Consider the following 21,305-nt stretch of genomic DNA (forward strand, 5'->3'; position numbering starts at 1 on the left):
CGCTCAAGACGAAGCAAGTCACGCACAAAGTCAGTTCTTGTATGTTGGAATTGCGGCAAGAAGGGCCACGTCAAGAAGGATTGCTGGTCCAAGAAGAAGAAGGAGACAGAGTCTCAAGACAACAAGCCAACATCGGAGGCCAATGTGGCAGGTAAAGTAGAGCAAGATGCTCTAATTCTCTCATTAGACAATGTGTCTAATTCTTGGATAGTAGATTCCGGGTCTTCATTCCATGCGACACCACACAAGCAACATTTCCAAGATTACACCAAAGGTAATTTTGGGTATGTATACTTGGGAGATGATGAAGCTTGTGAGATTGTCGGCAAAGGTACAGTTTCTGTCAAAACTGCTAAAGGAAATGAATGTAAGCTTAAAGATGTTAGGCATGTTCCTTCTCTTCGCAAAAATTTGATCTCTACAGGACAATTGGACGTTGAAGGTCACAACATTGCATTCGGAAACAAACGGTGGAAGATCTCAAAGGGATCTTTGGTGGTTGCGAAGGGAGAAAAAGTCGGTACACTTTACTTGTGTAATGTTAGCACGCAACCTTCAGCTTGTGCAGCAACTACAGAAGTTGACAGTGCGGTGTGGCACTACCGTCTTGGGCATATGAGTGTCAAAGGAATGCAAATCCTTCAAACAAAAAAGCTCCTACCATGTTTGAAAGAAGTGGACTTAGAGTTCTGTGAAGATTGTGTTTATGGTAAACAAAAGAGGGTAAAATTTCAAAAATCAGGAAATGAAAGAAAAAATAAAAAACTTGAGTTGGTTCATTCTGATGTTTGGGGTCCTTCAAGTACACCATCACTTGGTGGCTCATTGTACTATGTAACATTCATAGACGATGCGACTAGAAAAACATGGGTTTATGTCATGAAGAATAAATCCTATGTATTTTCCATATTTCAAAGGTGGAAAGCCTTTGTGGAGAATGAAACAGATACCAAGGTTAAATGCCTCAGATCCGACAATGGAGGCGAATATTGTAGCCAAGCTTTTGAAAGATTTTGTGCTAGCAATGGAATTCGGAGGCAAAGGACAACCCCAAGGACACCTCAGCAAAATGGTATTTCGGAAAGGATGAACAGGACAATCATGGAGCGAGCACGAAGCATGTAGCTATATGCAGGCCTACCGCTTGAGCTTTGGGCGAAAGCTGTAAGTACGTATGTGTACTTAATCAATCGGTCACCCTCAACGGCATTCGATGGGGGAGTTCCAGAAGAGGCATGGACAGGTAAACCGGTGAATTATGCATTTCTCAAAGTGTTTGGGTGTGAGGCTTTCATGCACATAGATAGAAGCCTAAGATCAAAGCTAGATGCAAAGTCCAAAAAGTGTTTCTTCATTGGCTATGGAGAAGGTGACTTTGGGTATCGCCTATGGAATCCTGAAGATGGTAAAATCTTAAGGAGTAGGGATGTAGTTTTTAACGAACAAAATATGTACAAAGATTACTTGGAAAGAAAACAAACAAAAGAAACAAGTGATGAGTACATGGAGCTTGAGGACTGTGAAGACTCAAGGACTGCAAACGGTGACAATGTGCAACAATGTCAACCAAATGAGGAGCCTCAACCTATTCCCCGAAGATCTACAAGAGCAAGTAGACCTCTAGAAAGGTTTGTTCCTTCCTTCAACCATCTATTGATCTCAGATTCTGCAGAGCCAGAATCATACGAAGAAGCTATGCAACATGAATCCAACGAAGAATGGACGAAGAGCATGCAAGTGGAGATGGACTCACTACATTGCAACCAAACATGGGAGTTGGTTGAGTTGCCTAAAGGTAAGCGGGCACTTCAAAACAAATGGGTGTACAAGCTGAAGGAAGAAGAAGGTGGGAAGTAAAGCTACAAGTCTAGGCTTGTGGTAAAAGGTTTTTCTCAAAAGAAAGGTATTGACTTCAATGAAATATTTTCTCCTGTTGTAAAAATGAACTCAATTAGGGTTGTCTTAAGCCTTGTGGCTGCTCATGATCTAAATCTCGAGCAAATGGATGTAAATACGGCATTCCCTCAAGGTGACTTAGAGGAGGAAATCTACATGCTTCAACCAAAGGGGTATGAAGTAAAAGGTAAGGAGAAAATGGTTTGCGGATTAAAGAAGAGCTTGTATGGTTTAAAGCAAGCATCAAGACAATGGTACTTGAAGTTTGATCGATGGATGTTGGATTATGGATTCACAAGATGCAACTCGGATCACTGCGTCTACACGAAGAATTTGGGAGATGAGAAATTCATCATCCTAATGTTGTATGTTGATGACATGTTGATTGCAAGTCCTAACATGCAGGACATCAAAGACCTAAAAGAGGAGCTGTCTAAATCTTTTTCAATGAAAGATTTAGGTGCTGCAAAGAGGATACTTGGTATGAAAATATCAAGGGACACGACGAAGAAGACAATAAATCTATCTCAAGAAGATTACATCAAGAAGGTACTAGAAAGATTTGCAATGCAAAATGCAAAACCAATTTCTACACCTTTGGCTGGTCATTTTAAACTAACGAAGGATATGTGTCCAAAGACACAAGAGGAGATAGCCTATATGTCTAAAGTTCCATATGATGCAGCGGTAGGTTCTCTAATGTATGCTATGGTCTGGACAAGGCCAGACATTGCACATGTAGTGGGAGTTGTGAGTAGGTTCATGGACAACCCAGGTAAAGAGTATTGGCAAGCTGTGAAGTGGATACTTAGGTATCTAAAAGGGACAACAACAAATGCTTTGTATTTTGGAGGAACTGATATTTTTCTAGAAGGGTATGCTCATGCAGATATGGCAAGTGACAAAGATACTCGAAGGAGCACTACTGGCTATGTGTTCACGGTTGGAGGCACGACAGTAAGCTGGGCTTCAAAGCTGCAGAAAGTGGTTTCACTTTCTACCACGGAAGCAGAGTATGTAGCAATGACGGAGGCAAGCAAAGAATTTATGTGGCTTCACAGATTCTTAGAAGAGCTTGGATTCAAACAAGACAATTGTGTCTTGTACAGTGATAGCCAAAGCCCTATCTATCTTGTGAAGAACTCAGCCTTTCATTCAAGGAAAAAACACATTGAGGTGAGATATCACTTCATACGCACTCTTTTGGAAGAGGGACAGCTAAAGCTAGGAAAGGTGCATACAAGTGAAAATCGTGCAAGTGGTCAACAAGGACAAGTTAAGCTTTTGCTCATCTTCAATCGGCATTCAAGGATAAGAAGCCAGAATGGAAAGCAGTCACAGGTTTGGTTTGGAGATCAGTCTCCAAGTGGGAGATTGTTAAGTATGGAGCCTGATTTACCCTTGTAATTTTCTGTGGTAAAAGCGCACATTTGTAAGGTCCCCATTATGAGGAGAAACCGTCGTGCGTGAAGGAAAATCACTCGCCGGAAACCAAAATTTTCACAGTCAAAAATCAGGGGCAACTTTAGGGACCTCGGGGGCGGAAGCCTCCCTCGCCAGAATATTCCTTTTCGCCGGAATATTATGGCCGGACGGCGGCCGGAAAGTGGTCGAAAAACAACCCTCGATTGGCTGGTGGCTGGTAGTCAATGGCCGGTGGCCGGTGGCCAGTAGTCAATGACCAGTGGCCGGTGGTCGGAAGTCAATGGCCGGTGGCCGGTGGCCGAATTCAAAAGCGGACTTGTCTTCTCAAGGGCGGCCACACATGGGCAGATTGAAGGGTCCAATTTGGACTTATCTACACAAGGGCGGCGACACGTGGCTGCCTCTCATGAGAGAGATCAACCCTTTTGGCCTATAAAAGGAGGCCATGTCTACACACATTTGATATAGGGTGAAGTTGATGCAACAAGGTGAGTGTGAGGTGGTGAGAGTGAAGCAAGGCGGGAGCTCCATTAAGGGTATAATCCCTTTGTAAAATACTTCTTGTTTTGAAGTACTAAAGCCATTGAGTGGCTGCTTTCCCGTGGACGTAGCCCACATTGGGTGAACCACGTATATCGTGTGTACTCTCTCTCTCTCTCTCTCTCTCTCTCTCTCTCTCTCTCCTCTATAATTTCGTGCATGTAAATCTGTCTCTCTATTAAGTAATCTACTCAATTATCTATTTAGCTACGTCTTATTTCCTAACATGTACAGCTATACACTTGTGTGAGCCACTAACACTAAGTACAATGTGTATTGTGCCTTAGTGCATAAGATAAGAGAAGAAAGAAAGGGGGCATACAGTACGTTGGCTCTCCCCCTTCAACTTGTGTGTGGCTATGGTGGTGTGTGCGTGCGTATTCTTCTTCCTTTGTGCTCCCAGCTCCTCCCCATCATCTGGTAGCAGAGCGGTTTCCTTCCCGAAATCTTTTCCGTGCGCGCACGCACTTTCAAGAGTGCAAACAGGATTCCGATTTTTCCATTGGCAAGTTCAGCTTCCCGAGAGCGTGTCCAGCAGGTGTTTTGAAGTTTTATCCCCCTTTCGGAGCCATTCGAGCCATCAGAAACCCCATTCGAGCTACGGTTCAAGAGCTGAAATTTTCAGCCCTCTTGTGGTAGTTTGTGCTGTAGTGCTTCCATAGCTAGTTACAGGTACCTTTGTTGCAGTCTCTTCCATCTACGAGAGCCAACGGATCATTCGTGAGTGTGTAGCCTCTTTCGGAGTGGCCTCATACACACACATAGAATGGGAGCTTGACAGCATTGTCTTCTTCGACTACAGGTACAGGCTACAGGTTTCAGTGCTTGCGATATTATGGTTCCAGTGGGAGCAGTTGTTTATGCATACATGCATATGTTGACACTTTTGACAGTGTTTGAGCTCTTTTGAGAGCAAATTGACTCCCCGCAGGGATGTTTAGTTGCAGGCACATGCTTTTGACGCCGGTTTGAGCGTCTTGACAAACTTGTACGTCTTTGTGGATACTGCCATTGTACGCTTTTGTGGAGCCATCTTTTGGCTAGTACAACAGTCTCGGCCATTTCTGAGACTTGGTCCCGGAAGATAGCCATTTCTGAGACTTGCTATACGTTTTTTGCTGCATAACCTACGTTGTTGAGGGTCGATAGTGTGAGGTTTTCATTGAGCTGGGGTATTCTCAAATGTGGAGATACCTTCGGTGATACAGGTAGCTGGAGCATCCCTTACGAGGCCTCGCCATAGGATATGTATAGAGTGGTATAGGTGCTTTTGACGCCGAGTTGGCGGTCTATGGTCAGTTTGACTGTTTATGCACCTCAGTTGATCTCTATACAGTGTGCTTTTGAGAGGCATTGCTCTCTTTTATGCTTTATGAGTGCCATACTTGGTCATTTTGTCTTGTATTTTGGTTGACATAGTCCCAAATACAAAGGAGACTCTGTCGAAATTTTCCCAGAATCTTTTGGTAGTTTTGTCACCATGTCTACTAGCAAAGATCGTGACATTTATGACATAAAGAAGTTTGATGGCACTAATTTTCAGCTTTGGAAGAATCAAATGCAAGATGTGCTTGTCCAAAAGAAACAGAATTTGCCTATTATTTATGCGACACGGACTGAAGAGATGAATTTGGCTCAGTTTCAGTGGGAGGAGCTTGATGAGCTATGCAGATCTACTATTAGATTGCACCTTGCTGAGTCAGTGTACTTTTCAGTGCTAGAATGTGAATCTGACTATGCTTTATGGAAAAAGTTATGCAACACTTATGAAAAAGATACGGCAAGTAATAAGGTTTTCATGATGCGAAAATTGTTTAACCTTCGCATGAAGGAGTCAGCCAGTGTTGCCAGTCATATTAATGACTTCGATTCTCTATTTGCTCAGATTTGTGCACAACGGATCAATATTGATGACGAGATGAAAGCAATCTTCTTACTTTGCTCATTGCCACCCTCATGGAATATCTTTTGCACAACTGTCAATAACTCTGCTCCTAATGGTACGCTAGTGTACATTGATGTCACTAGTTCTCTTTTGTCAAAGGAAATGCACCGCAAGGCTATGGATAGCTTGCATCATGGCGAAGCTCATTATGCACAAAAGGATGGAAAACAGCGTAAAGGTCGTTCTTGAATCCGTGAATCCAATAAAGAGGGCAATAGAGATGCTTCAAAGGGTCGATCAAAGTCTCCTGGTCGTCGCAATGTTCAATGCCATTATTGTGATAAGTTTGGTCACATAAAGAAGGATTGTTATGCTTGGAAGCGTGACAAAGGTAAAGGCAAAGGCAAAGAAAATGATGATAAAGAGGAGAAACCAAAGAGTTCGGTTAAGATTGAAGAACTGAACATAGTGCAAGATGATTGTGATGCACAAGACATCAATATGTTGACTGAAAATAATGATGTATTTTATGATGCACAAGAAACTCTATCTTTGCAGAGTTCTATGCCAGCAGAGCTACTTGTTAGTGGTGAAGTGTCCACATGGATTCTTGATTTGGGCGCTTCGTTGCATGTCACACCTCATAGGCATTGGTTTACTACATATGAGGAAACCATTGGCACTGTTACGCTAGGTGACAGCTACTCTTGTGACATTGTGGGCATAGGTGATATTGCTATGGTTATGGCAAATGGGGTGAGGTTTACCATACATAATGCGCGTCATGTTCCAGCTTTGACACGAAATTTGATTTCGGTTGGACGTCTTGATGACTTGGGTTACAAAGTCACTTTTCATCAGCAGTCTTGGCGTATTGCAAAAGGTCATCTTATTTTAGCCCATGGTTCTAAACTTGGTACACTGTATCCTCTTTATGTATCTGACAAGAACAGTGTTCTTTCTGTAAACGAGCTGCCAACTGTTGCTTTGTGGCATAGCTGGTTAGGTCATATGTCAAAGAAGGGAATGGAAACTCTTTCTCGTTTGGGCTACTTACCGTCTTTATCATTTTCTGATTTTCCCTTTTGTGAACACTGTCAATATGGTAAGCAAACACGAGCACATCGTACACAGTCTTTTGACAAAGAAAGAAAGCCCTTAGAGCTTGTGCATAGTGATTTATGTGGGCCTATTCCTTCTAAATCCCATGGTGGTGCATCTTATTATGTTACATTCATTGACGATGCAACACGACATGTTTGGGTTTATGCCATGAAGTCTAAAGATGAGACTTTTTCTTGTTTCAAAAAGTTCTTATCTAGTGTGGAAACTCAGTCTGAACATAAGTTAAAAGCTTTACGCTCAGACAATGGCGGAGAATATGTCTCCAAAGAGTTTGCAGACTTCTGTTCAAGTAGGGGAATTAAGCGCGAGTTTACAGCTCCTTATACCCCTGCACAAAATGGTGTTGCCGAACGAATGAATAGGACCATCCAAGAGAGGATTATGTCTATGCTATCACATGCTAATTTACCGCAAACGTTTTGGACTGAAGCATTATACACTGCTGTGTATTTGATCAATAGATCACCACATGCTTCATTACAGTTTTGTGTACCTTTGAAGTTATGGTTAGGACATAAGTTGTCTTATGAAAAACTCCGTACATTTGACATGTACCCAAGGAGTTGCGTGCTAAGCTTGACCCTAAGTCTAGGAAATGCATCTTTATTGGCTATGGTGTAGATGGTCAATTTGGCTATCGTTTATGGGATCCGGAAAGTCGATCAGTAATCCATAGCAATGATGTTGTCTTCAATGAGACCAAGATGCGTAGGCAGCCAACAAAAGAGGTTGAATTCCAGAAAGTGACGTTTTCCGATGTATCACCTCCTGTACAAATAGCTCCAGAGCCAATTACTACACAGGCTAGTACAAGCTCTGATCAGCCGAGAAGATCTCAAAGAGTCTCACATCCGCCAGAACGGTTTGTTCCAGGCGTGGACTTTGTGTTGCTGACAGATAGTGGTGAGCCTTCTTGTTACAAAGAGGCTATGCTAGCCAATGATAAGGTTCAGTGGGAACATGCTATGAAGAGGGAGCTATCCAGTATTGCAAAGAACAAAACATGGGAACTTGTTTCATTGTCAAAAGGTAGGAAAGCTTTGCCTTGTAGATGGGTTTACAAGAAGAAGATTGCATCCAATGTTGAGAATTACAAAGCTCGTTTAGTGGACAAAGGTTTCAAGCAAGAATATGGTGTAGATTTCCATGAAATCTTTTCTCTAGTGGTCAAGATGACGACACTAAGAATGTTGCTTGCTTTGGTTGCCACTGAAGATATGGAGCTTGATCAAATGGATGTCATTACAGCTTTCTTACATGGTGATCTTAAGGAAGAGATTTATATGCAGCAACCTGAAGGGTTTGTGCTCAAGGGCAAGGAACATTTGGTCTGTAAGCTTCTGAAAAGTCTCTATGGCTTGAAGCAATCGTCCAGACAATGGTATCAAAAGTTTGATGCATTTATGTGTTCCCTAGGCTATAAGCGCAGTAATGAAGCATGCAAAGAAGCTATTTGGCTTGCTCGCCTAGTGAAAGATCTTGGATTGGAGAAATGTACACCAATTCTTCATTGTGATAGTCAAAGTGCTATTGCCTTGGCTAACAATCCAGTGTTTCATTCCAGAACGAAACACATTGATGTGCGCTATCAGTTCAGTCGTGAATGCCTGTCAAACAAGAGCCTTGATTTAGTGAATATTCCTACGTCAGAGAACACAGCGGATGCACTCACTAAGAGTCTCTCCAGCCATCAGTTTCAAAACTATCGTGAGTTGATGGGCATTGGGTGAAGAGTGGTGCTCTTCCCTTTTTATAGTCTCCCACATTGGCCATCAAGTGGGAGAATGTTAGGTTTAATGGCCATGTGGCCTACCGCCCATCACTAACTGCCGCTAACCCTAAGTGTACAACTATACACTTGTGTGAGCCACTAACACTAAGTACAATGTGTATTGTGCCTTAGTGCATAAGATAAGAGAAGAAAGAAAGGGGACATACAGTACGTTGACTCTCCCCCTTCAACCTGTGTGTGGCTATGGTGGTGTGTGCGTGAGTGTGTGCGTGCGTATTCTTCTTCTGTTGTGCTCCCAGCTCCTCCCCATCAATGAGGTGGGCAAGTTTCCTTTTGGAATTTCATTTTCATATTGCTTACATTGCCGGCAAGAATAATCAAATAGCCGATGCACTCTCAAGACGGCCGAGAGTGAATGCAGTTTCCATAGCAACTCACAATGATCTATCTTTTATGATAGATGAGTGCGCTATTGATCTTGATTTTAGAGATGTGATTTCAGCCCTTGCACTAGGAAAGAAAGAGGAACCATTTACCTTACAAGATGGTTATCTTCTCTATGGCAATAGACCATGGGTTACTAGCTCACTACGTGAGAAAGTAATGTATGAATCCCATGCTCCTCCTTATGCGGGGCATAGAGGGATTCAGTCTACCCTAAAAGGGATAGAAGCATATTTCTATTGGCCTACCATGAAAGCAAACATACAAGAGTATATTTCTAAATGTGTGGTATGCCAAAAGACAAAGTTGATAGAGGGAAGCAACCTGGATTGCTTCAACCTTTGCCAATCCCTAATTCACCATGGGAGAGCATATCCATGGATTTTCTTTGGATTGCCTAAGTCTATCCATGGGAATACGGGGATATGGACGATAGTAGACAAGTTCAACAAACAAGCTCATTTTATACCAGTCAAAAAGACTATCAAATCCCATCAAATGGCAACCCTCTTCATATCACAGATTTTAAAGTACCATGGCTTGCCAATGTCCATAGTGTCGGATAGAGATCCTAGAATGACTAGTAATTTTTGGAAGGGTCTCTTTGAAAATTTAGGGACAAGGCTAAACTTCTCTTTGGCCTATCAACCGCAAACGGATGGCCAAAGTGAAATAGCTAACCTAACAATTATGGATCTACTAAAAGACTACGTAATGGAAGTAGATCAAAGGTCCCAATGGGAGAAGTACTTACCCTTAGTGGAGTATGCCTACAATAACACTGTACATACCTTCAAGGGAAAAGCACCTTTCGAGGTAATTGAGGGAAGATCCAAAAGCCCCCTGCCACTTAAGGTACATAGGAATATCTTCATTGCAGATGAGTATAGCCGAGACCTACAAGAATCTTTCCAAAAGATTAAGGATGCTATCTCTATCTCATAGCAAAGGCAAAAGGCTGCTGCTAATAAGCACAAAACAGCCCAAGACTTTAAACAAGATGATTGGGTCTTGCTTAAATTTCCCAAGGCTCGATTAAGGCACACAATGGGCAAGAATCCTACGGGACACCAAAAGTACTATGCTAAGTTAGCAAAAAGGTACTATGGTCCCTTCCATATTTTTAGACCAATCAATGAGATGGCCTATCAACTCAAGCTGCCCAGTCATTGGCTCATACACAATTATTTTCATGTGAGCCTACTAAAGCCTTACAAAGGAAAGCCACCTCAAGAACCAACTATTGAAGACCCATTGGAGATCGAGGACCAAGAAGAGGTGCTGCAGCTCAAGTCCACTCTCCGACATGAAGACAAGGTATTGACAGGCGGTAAGATTATCCGACGGTATCTTATTAAGTTTAAGAACTATCCTATTGAAGATGCTAGATGGATGCAAGGCATACAATTAAAGGATTATCGAAACCTTGGCAATGCTTACAATGCTTCCCTAGAGTAAGCAAATATATAAATGTTTAAAATGAACAAAGTTTCTTTTGTCTTATAAGACTCTCTTTTTCTTTATTGTGCACAAATGTTAAGTACTATGCATGCTTAGGATCAAGTTTGTGGAAACGACGTCATCCAAACACCAAGTAGAGCTTGTCACTCTACTATGGAAGATTGATAGGACTAATGCATAGACATGCTTGCGGTAGCTTAGGCTCTCAAGCACCAAATTGATTAGTAATCCATTCTGGAACGATGTCGTAGGGTAAGATAGGGATCCTCTACCCACTAGAAAAAGGACTAATGAATAAGCCTTATCTTCTCTACCCTGTAGTCTAGGACGACTATGATTTCAAGAGAGAGGTAATGTTATAATAACTAATATCTAATTCTCCTAAATGATTTTCTCATGTTAAACTAATCATTTAATATGGGAAAGTACTAGGGTAGAAAAAGCTAGAATATTGGTTAAGATGGCAGACCGGTCACAATAGGGATCCAAAGGGCGGGCCATTTGCAAAAGAACAATGTGCAACAATGGTCTTCAAAAACCCTAAGGTTCAACCCATTAAGACTTCCAAAATGCTAAGGTTACAAAATTCAAAGGCTAGGTCCAATGATCAAACTCTAGGTAAAATTGGATGCTTATGTGAAGAACCTAAAGTCTTCATGTATCCCTAGATAGGAGGGGGCGAGCTTTTCTTGTAGGGGATGAGAGAGAAACACACATACACACTCTAGCAAGCTTCCCTTACACAAAGAGAAGGGCACATGTGTCCGCTCCCTTGCATCTGAAGGAACCAACTCTACAAGGAACTATAATGGATTTAATAACTTTAGGGGAAGAGCTAGGGGAACTTTCAACCAAGGATATCAACAATGTGGAGTAGTTGCAGCAGTGAACTTGGAGCAGACCTTCCCAAATGTTAGGTGCTATAGATGCAATCAAATGGGGCACTATAGAAATAACTGTCCTGAAGAGCAAAACCCTCGAACTACTGCTAGAGCCATTCCTCAAAATCAAGGAGGTAATCTAAGAGGAGGTAGAAATGGAGGACGAGGTAGAGGAAGAGCAAGAGGAGCCAGATCTTATGCAATCATGGGAGAACCAACCTTAATAGTGAATGAGGAAGTTGAAACACTACAACATGTTACGCGTTTTTCGACGAACCATATTTCGACGCACCGTACCTTTCCACTCGCATTTTGACGTGGATACCCCTCGTCGATATACGCGTCAATACAGACGTGGTAATAAACGTGGCAATGCCTGTCGAAAGGTGAGTATTTCCACTTGTATTTCTACGCATATTTCCACGTGTATATCGATGCGTATATCGACGAAAAAAATTTGGGAAAAAAAACCAAATCCGCGCGCAGGCGGTTATTTTCTCCTGCGAGCGCGCGAACAGATCTAACCTTTGGAAACCTGCAGCGCAGGTATTATTGATCTCCCCCCCCCCTCTCTCTCTCTCTCTCTCTCAAGCTACATCGTGTGTGTGTGTGTGTGTGTGTGTAGGAGAGAGAGAGAGAGAGAGAGAGAGAGAGAGAGAGAGAGAGAGAGAGAGAGAGAGAGAGAGAGAGAGAGAGAGAAATGTGTGTGTGTGTGTGTGTAGGAAACTAAAGAGAGAGAGAGATAGAGAGGGTACGTAGAGAGAGAGAGAGAGAGAGAGAGAGATAAAGATAGAGAGAGAGAGTCAGAGATAGAGGTAGACAAAGAGAGAGAATTAACTAGAGATAGCTACGGAGATGGAGAGAGAGAGAGAGAGAGAGAGAGAGAGAGAGAGAGAGAGAGAGAGAGAGAGAGAGAGAGAGAGAGAGAGATAGTAGTAGACAGAGAAAGTTGGCGTGAAAGAGTTAGCTTGGCTGACCAATAGAGTGAAAAGGACAGAAACTCTCTCTATCTCTCTCTCTCCCTCTAGAAGAAACTATGGAACTAAAAGAGGCAAAGGGGTTTTTCCCGCTACATGCATTGTCCTGTACACCTGGGAGAGCACGTATGTGTCTACCCATATAGGATTTGACCAATAAAGACGAGATTTTGACCCGATGGTCCTGATCTCCGTACACCTCTGGACCAAGGTGTGTGGAGATCGGACAAGGCTAGAGAATGCGAGGTAGTTTACATTGTGAGGAGTATATATATTGAAACAACATTCATAATCATTGTAGATGGCAACGTCATCAACTAACATGGAGGAAAATATTGCATGCTCGTGCACGCTCTGCAAGTATCAAATTCTACGCAAGTGTAGGATATGTAATGAGCATGTGCACAAGTACAGAGAGTTTGCTAGATAAATCGTACATAATCTACGATACGACTCCTATAGAACGGGCATTGATTTTTGCGACATGACACCTACATCTGAGAGAGAGAGAGAGAGAGAGAGAGAGAGAGAGAAAGGATTATGCGTGAAGGTCCGACTAATCTAGAGCCAAGGATGGAAGTAGAGGAGGGCTTACAGACAGAAGACGACGTCATGGAGGAGATGCTGGATGCCTTCTTCCAGACAAGCGAGGAGAACGCTAACAAAGCAGCACCAGAAGACGTGCACCTATCTCCTGAAGACATGTTGAGAAATTTGGCACGTCAATCAATGTATGAAGGTGCCAAAATATCTGTGCTTCGTACTTGTCTATCGTTTTTGAATCTGCAGTCAGTGTACGGGTGTTCGGATGCAAGCGTCAGTACTTTGTTTAGATACGTAACTTACAAAAGAGATTTTCCAATTGCAACGGTGACGTGCTTGGGAAGCTTTTAATTAATGTGGCTTAAACACGTTGTTGCGGGAGCAACTACTCCCAGTTGGCAATGAAATGCTCCCCTCTAGGCCAGACGTAAAGCGACTATTGACCTCAGTTGGCTTGGACTACAACAAGATTCATGCATGTCCAAATGATTGCATTCTTTTTCGCAATGAACTCGCAGATTGTCTGTCGTGTCCTAAGTGCGGAGAAATGCGCTACAAACAAGATGCGGTTGACGATTCAGTGCCAGCTAAAGTGTTGCGGCATTTCCCTATTATTCCGAGGATAGAAAGCATGTTTTGTTGTGCTTCCATTGCAAAGTTGATACGGTGGCATTCTATGAATAGATCTACTGACACAACATTTAGGGTGCCCGTTGATTCAAAGGCTTGGAGGCACATTGAAGATACATGGCCACATTTTAAGAGTGAACCACGCAATTTTTGTTTGGGCATGGCAATGGATGGAGTCAATCCATTTGGCTTGAGAAGCTCATCATGAAGCACTTGGCCTGTGTGCCTTGTCAATTAGCTTCAAGCTTCGCCATTCGATGAGTACTTTGTCTTTGGCATTGGTAGCCAAAAACTGCTTCATGATGGAAGCTCTTAAAGCTTTCCATGTTCGTGGAGCTTCATCGTTTTCCCGTAGGCTAGACCACCATTGCCTGGCGGAATTTTGAAAATGCATAGCTACAGGGTGTAGCTTAGAGGACTCCATGAATCCCTCATCACCGAACGCCGCATCGAATTGTTGAATGAAGTCCAAGACTTTGTCCGTAGCACCAAAGGTGCCATTGTAGGTAAGGAAAGAAATGTTCTTTCCTCCCTCTTTGAACTTTTTAAGCTTGGATGACCTCTTCCATGTGGCATAGGATTTCCTATGGCCTCTTCTTTTTGGTGGTTCAAAAGTTGCACCATCACTTTCTTTAGAGGAGGAAGAATTTGAGGAGGATGGAGAAGAGGGTGACCTCTTTCTCGCCTTTTTCTTCCCTTGGTCCTCCTTGTCTGCACCATCACTTTATTCATAAGAGGAAGAGGATGAAGAAGATGGAGAAGAGGCTGACCTCTTTCTCGCCTTTTTCTTCTCTTGTTTTCTGTCATCCCTCTTTGAATTATGGTGTGGAGAAGTGTGCGATGGTCTTCTATGTTTAGGGGGTGATTGAGAGCATTTTGCTCGCCGTCTTTGTGGAGCCATCTCCGCCGAGGTGGCAAGAGACTCACTTCTTTCTCACTCTTTCGGTGGGGGCTCTGCCATTGAAACTTGAGTTCTCCTTTGGGAAGGAGATGCGTCGTCATGTAGTAGATTTTGAAGCCCTTTGTACGGATCCTCTTCTTCTTCCCTTATCAGAGAGAAGCCTCTTTTGGAAGTCTCACAAGGAGGCTTCCTAGGTACTCTCTCTTCTTGGTGGGGAGTTTGGATAATCCCATGAGCACGTAGCTGCCATTGCACTTCACTTTGGAGAGATGGATTGCCCATGGCTTGTTGAAGCCTAGAAACAAGGTAGTTAACAAGCATATGGGCATCATTAATAGCCTGCTCATTAGCAAAATCAAAGCTATCAACATTAATTTTACTCTCTTTACTATTGCCAGCCATTCTAGCAACTTTTAGGTGTAAATTTGTTCTAGGTGTACTTTGGCACTTCAAGCCCTAGTTGCTACTCCTCTTAACCCCTTTAGAAAAGCACTCAAGCTCCTGTACCCATGGCTCGAGTATCATTAATCACAAGGAATAGAAGAGAGGGTCTTTCAACACCAAAACAATACCGACTCCTTTCAAGATTCTAATATCTCAATAGTGGTTAAGCCGTAGGCAAGCCCCGTAGGACTCTACTATTAAGACCATAGCTCTCGACGGTGATGCCCCGTTATCTGAACAAAGCAGGCGCACTACAAAGCTGAAAAATCCCTATTCTACTCAGCGCAATTGCAACTAATAATACCAACCATTTATAGTTAGCTTGAGGACCTCTCTTCTTGAGCAAGAAAAGAGAAACCTTGAGCTCTGATACCAATGTAACATTTAATGGCCTAGTAAATTGTGTGTAGCGGAAAATAGCATAAACATAGTGAGCATCTCGTTAGAATAGATTCCTAATGAGCATAGCAAGAGTGCTTGGATGGAGAGAGCAACAAAAAGCATAACACCTAGCTAGATAGGCATGAACAATACTTCAAAAGAGAGAGAAATTAAGCTATTGACAACAGTTGAGAACCGGATTTAGGTTCCCCCTCCAAAAGGCTATGTATTATAAGTTTACCCCATCAAGGGAGACATTTTACAATACAATCTTTTTGTTCCTTCAATAACTTGCTAGTGCAATAAAGATGGAAGCTTCAAGCACCAAGCTCACACTTATAAAACACAACATCAATTCCCTCACAGTCTCAGAACCAAGACCTCACACACCTTCGAAGATGGTGAGAGCTAGCGGGGTATGAGAGTAGACTGAGAGGAAGAAGGAGTATTCTTACTAGAAAGAAGTATATCTCCTCACATAATCACTCATAATAGCTTAGCATAGTCTAGTAATTATCATGGTAGAGGAGATGAGCATGCATTGGAGCTGGATTTGCATCACAAAGCCAAGAGTTGTTGGTGTAGGCCTCCCTTCTCCACAAGCTTGAAGTAGATGATGAGCTTTCCATTAAAGCTTGGCAAGGAGAGAGAGACTTCTTTACTCCACACATGAGATTATGTGAGTGTGTAGGTGATAATGCCTCGCAAAAATCGCCCCCCTTCTCTCTCTTGATCGACCCCTCTTGCTAATTACACCTGTTGGCATCCCATTGGCCCCTGCAAAGCTTAGCCAATGATAATTAAGAATCATAAGTGATAGCCTTGTGACAGGTGTCCCCCTTTTCCCTTTTGTGAGAGGTTTAGGTAATTAAATAATGCAATTAAACTCTCATTGGACCCCTTGGGAGACTGTCCAATAGTCTTCTAGGGAGCTTAATTTCTATTGGTTCTTTTATCAAGTGTTTCGAAATGAATTAAACTAATTGTACTCTAGCCTAATTCTCATTGGTCCACCTCTATGGCCATCCAATAGGATTTGAATGCACCTTGGGGCCAACTGGGCTAGGGAGCTTACATGTGTCCCCTATTCCCTTTGTGTAAGGGAAGCTTGCTAGAGCGTGTGTGGTTCTCTCTCATCCCCTATAAGAAAGGCTCACCCCCCCATCTAGGGATATGTGAAGACTTTAGGGTCTTCACATAAGCATCCAATTTTACCTAGAGTTTGATCATTGGACCTAACCTTTGAATTTTGGAACCTTAGCATTTTGGAAGGCTTAATGGGTTGAACCTTAGGGTCTTTGAAGTCCATTGTTGCACATTGCTCTTTTGCAAATGGGCCTCCCTTTCGATCCCTATTTTTCCTCCTTTGGATCCCTACTGTGACCTGTCTGCGAGCTTAACTAATATTCAAGCTTTTTCTCCCCTGGTACTTTCCCATATTAAATGATCAGTTTAACATGAGAGAATCATTTAGGAGAAATAGATATCAGTTATTATGGCATGATGTATGCCATGATTGTGACTCACTTAGAAATTGCATTTGCAGAGTGAGTCATTAGCAAATTTATGTGGCGAATGGTAAGAAGTACTGGAAGGAAGTGAAGGGTGTGCTGAGATGTTTGAATGGTACAAAAGTGTTGTGTGTTTGCTTTGGAGGCAAAGATGCATGTGTAGTTTACAAAGATGCAGATTATGCAAAGAATATGGAAAAGAGAAGGTCTACAACATCTTATGTCTTTACATCACTAGTGGCACAGTTACACGGCAATCTTGTTTGCAAGATTGCATGTCTCAATCTACCATAAAAACACATTATGTTGTGGCATTAGATGGCAGCAAGGAAGCCATATGGCTCCTCAACTAGTGAGGGATTTGGGCATCAATGCAAAGGTTTGAGTTTTGCATTTGCCACAGTCAAAGTGTTATCTAGTTAGCACAGAATCCAATGTTTCATGCAAAGACAAAGCACACTGATGTGAGGTATCACTTCATTCGTGAGGTGCTTGAGGATAAGGGCAGAGAGCTTCTCAAAAATCACATAGAAGATACTATGTTGATCTACTAACCAAAGGTATACCCTCAGAGAAGGTTGCACAATGTCACCTTGTTTATATGTCCATAGCCTCCTTAATGGGAAGGATTTTGAGTAAAGGGCCGTTGTGTCCAAGCCGGACATGCTAGACTGCCTACTCATTACTAACATCACCAACCATTTTATTATTCTTATTTCTACACAAGTGAATAAAGAGCACACAATGAAGCCTAGCTGCAATTGTTGAAGGAGTGAAGGCTTGCTTTGCCATCTCAATCTCTCTCTCTCTCTCTCTCTCTCTCTGTGTGTGTGTGTGTGTGTGTGTGTGTGTCCCTCCCCGGCCCGAGTGCATGCACCGCTAGTGCATCAAAGGGTTATACCCTAAGAAAAGATCCCACATGATGGTGGAATCTTGTAAGACACTCCTTTCAAAACTTTGTCGGGCTCTTACGTTTAGTTACTCAAATCTTGTATCTTAACTGCCATATAGCCATTTTGGCTAGTATGTTGTCCCTTGAAGTTTCAACTTCCTTTTTGGCCTGCTAAGGAAAGGCCTTAGTGTTGAGCTACCTTGGGCGTCCTTCAACAGATGTCCTCCACGTGGACGGCCAGCTATTTTCGAGGTGAGAAGGGCGTGCAGAAACCTCCTTGGAGCCGTCTGCAGTTGCAGAAGAGAGTAAGCATGTCACGTAACAGACTCACGTTTCCTGATGATGGGAGGCTCGACGGCCCAAGGCGGAACGCAGAGGACGCCCTGGGGCTTGTCAGAGCTCAGCATGAGTATGCGTGCCATCGCTCGCCTTGTTCTCCACGTGTAAGGAAGTCAAACCTGCTGGCGAGCTTCAGTGCAACCTGTCCAGACGTCGACCCATCGTCTTGAGTCTGGTGCGCTGCACTAAATGCAGCCATACTCCTTGCGAGCTTGACGTGTGCTCGGATTGCTACTGTGTTTGCGAATCTTAAGTTGGAGGCAGCTTCCCCTTGCAGTCAAATTTTGTTGTGCATCATTGCGCAGAATTTTCTCTAGATACACCACGCAATGCCAGCTCAACATGGGTAGCCGATGCGAGTTCCTTCGAGTCTGGTATGAAATACTCAAGGCCAATCACACAGGCAGTGACTGATGAGCATTTGCGAGGCGTTCCTAAGAACGGTGGTTATGGACAAGCCTATGGCAGACCTGTGGGTTTGGAGCATAGAGGCTTGCCACTCTCTCAGTGCAGCGGAGACAAGAGTATGACAAATTTGAAGCCTATGGGCCTTGACTCAGGTATTGATGACGTGCATCAGGTTTTTGGGGTTCGAGTGATGACAAATCAGCCTTTCATGTGTCAAGCACCAATGTCCTCCTCTGTTCAAGACGAATGTGTGCCTAGGATTTATGTTGATGGAAAGGATGGCTGGTATCAGAACTCCAAAGTGCTTGCCTACCTTCAACCTCAACAGGTGCACAAACTGAAGCTTTTACAGCAGGTGAGAGAGGGAGAGACAATTAATGAAGTTTTGGCTCATTACCCTCGGGACTTTATAGATGTTGAACATAATAATGGTATGTCAGCATTTCATGCTGGTAGAGACCATGGATATGCTCGTTTAGGCATTGGAAATACATGTCCTATAAACTGTGGGTACCCCCTTAGGCAAAAGCTTGTTAACCCTTATGTAGATAACTTTTGCTCATGTTGTACACAAGACGTTTGTGGCAGGCGAGATGATTGTTCAGCTTTCCAAAGTATGCTAGGAGGTTCTAGAAAGAACAAGCCTTTTTAGGTCGAATCGGCACTCCTGAGCAATGGTTTGCTCAAGGCTCCCACTTGTTCTCCTCTGTATGAGGAGAAGCCACAAGTGAGAATTTTGTCAAAGAAAAGCTCGAGAGTATCTGCACCTGCCTCAACTCCATTGGTGCAATGGTGTCACAACAACAAAAACGCATGTAATCTCCGAGAAAAAGGAGCATGCAATCAATGTTCGCTAGCTGAACCTAACAAATCACCAGGGCAGGAAAATTCGATAAAGCCTGCTTGGGAACTGCATAAAGCATATCAGGCCACGGATGCAATGCAGCAAGGCCCTTCTATAGCACTTTAGCTGACATTGAAGGGTGCATACTTGCTGTTGCCAAAGACCAACATGGATGCCGTTTTTTGCAGAGGAAATTTGATGAAGGTTCTCATGAGGATGTTCAAAAGATTATTGCTGAAGTACTGGGCAGTTGACCTAATGGTGGACCCATTTGATAACTACATTATTCAGAAGCTCTTGGAGGTTTGCACCGACGATCAGAGATCAAACTTGCTACAGTCCATTACAAGCAAAGGGGAACTTGTGAATGTGTCCCTTAACATGCATGGGTATGTAACACTCCTTGCTATCAAGCTTTACAATGTTGTTGTTGTGGCTCCAGTCGATAATGGCTTCCTAACTTTTAGTGATTTTTGAACAGCACTCGTGCTGTGCAGAAGTTGATAGAGACATTGAAGTCCCATCAGCATGTGGCTATTGTTACGGCTTCTTTGAGGTCGGGGGTTGTGACCTTGATCAAGGATTTGAATGGCAATCATGTCATCCAGTGTTGCTTGCAGCACCTCAGCAATGAGGACAATCAGGTCCTCTTACTACCACCACCATCTCCCCACAACTTGTATTGTTTTGTTGTTCTTTTGTATGTGACAGAGCTATGTGTGTGCTGGATGGTGATGTACAGTTCATTTTTGAGGCTGCTGCTCACAATTGTGTCGAAATCGCCACCCATCGCCATGGTTGCTGTGTGCTGCAAAGATGTATAGATCACTCAACAGGAGTTGCGAGGCAAAACCTTATCTGGGAAATTGCTTCAAATTACTCTACAACTTGCCCAAAAAGCCTCTAGAAGATGACTCCACAATAGGTGTGTGCAATGATTTTGGCGACGGCGAATTGGATGTGGATTCCTTATCCTCTTCATCAACACACTCTGTCTCTTCTTTTCATGATATGCCTGTCGATAGTCATACATCATCTGGTGATGGAAGTAGTAGTCCTGGGGAAGCTGAAGTTCAAAGCGAGTACAGAGGGTTTTGTAGCTCATCTCTGGGCACTTCTCCTCCCAAGTATGGTTTCCACTTTGCTTGCTATACTGGAATTGCAACTGCATAAAATTGTGTGTTGGCTTTCCTTATCTGTGGCTGCATTTTATGATAGTCAATATCTTCTCTCATAATTTTCTCTGCAGGAAAGGGCTGTCTCGGTTCTATGTGGGTAAGTCAAGGTCTTTCAGCTGCTTGAGGGATGTGGTTTCCGTGAAAGATCTTCCAAAGCCTGAGAATCCGTATGCAAAGAAACGCAAGTGCAATGTAGGTCGCAGCTTACATGCCCGTCCGCAACTCCCTCCCCTACAGAAGGGGTTGGCCAGCATTTCAAAAAAGTTGCCTTGCAATGCGAAGTCGACACTTGCTTGGGCTGTGGCAACGAGTGCCAAGGATGAGGGAATGGAGGCTACATGTGAAAAGGACTTTCAGAAATCTTCAGGATTTGGAAGGTGGCAGGGGAGTTCACTGGCCTCAAGATCGTACTCCCTTTCTGATTTGCAGGGTGTCACGGGCAGATACGTCTCACCTCCCTGAAGTGCAAATGGAAAATGTAAATGGTAGTAATTGTATAATGTCATCAGGAAGCGTTGTGTGGCTTTTGTTTTTAAATAAAGTTAGACATTTTGCTTCTTGTCCGTGTGAAGAGTTGCAGAGCAGATGTTTCTCTCTAACTTCTCTCGTGAGGTTTGTTTACATCAATTGGTACAGGCAAGAACTGATTAAAAGCTACTTGTGCAGAGAAATGAAGAAGGAATGGTTTGCTTTGTGGAGGTTAAGAGCCAGAATGTAGGGTCAAGTATTTGTAGAGGCCTGTTCTAAGCCTTGACCCAACACGACTGCCTACTATACTGTTGTGGAGTCTTGCTATCATAGGTTGCTAGTTCTAAGACTGGAAGAGAAATATTTGCACCATACCTTGGCCACAATTTCTCGAGGATTT

General features: G+C 43.1%; 1 protein-coding gene across 1 annotated transcript; it reads left to right on the forward strand.

Annotated features, from left to right (window-relative positions):
- The first annotated feature begins 17,886 nt into the window (after positions 1–17,886).
- Positions 17,887–20,307, forward strand: LOC147455638 (uncharacterized). The gene is made up of 6 exons (XM_086514371.1): positions 17,887–18,159; positions 18,285–18,770; positions 19,448–19,498; positions 19,551–19,648; positions 19,741–19,903; positions 20,002–20,307. The coding sequence occupies exons 1-6, from the start codon at positions 17,887–17,889 to the stop codon at positions 20,164–20,166; spliced, it is 1,236 nt and encodes a 411-aa protein (XP_086370497.1). The 3' UTR covers positions 20,167–20,307.
- The last annotated feature ends 998 nt before the right edge of the window (positions 20,308–21,305 follow it).

Source organism: Adiantum capillus-veneris, chromosome 6 (genome assembly GCF_014529385.1).
Source record: "Adiantum capillus-veneris isolate H3 chromosome 6, ASM1452938v2, whole genome shotgun sequence".
Taxonomy (NCBI): domain Eukaryota; kingdom Viridiplantae; phylum Streptophyta; class Polypodiopsida; order Polypodiales; family Pteridaceae; genus Adiantum; species Adiantum capillus-veneris.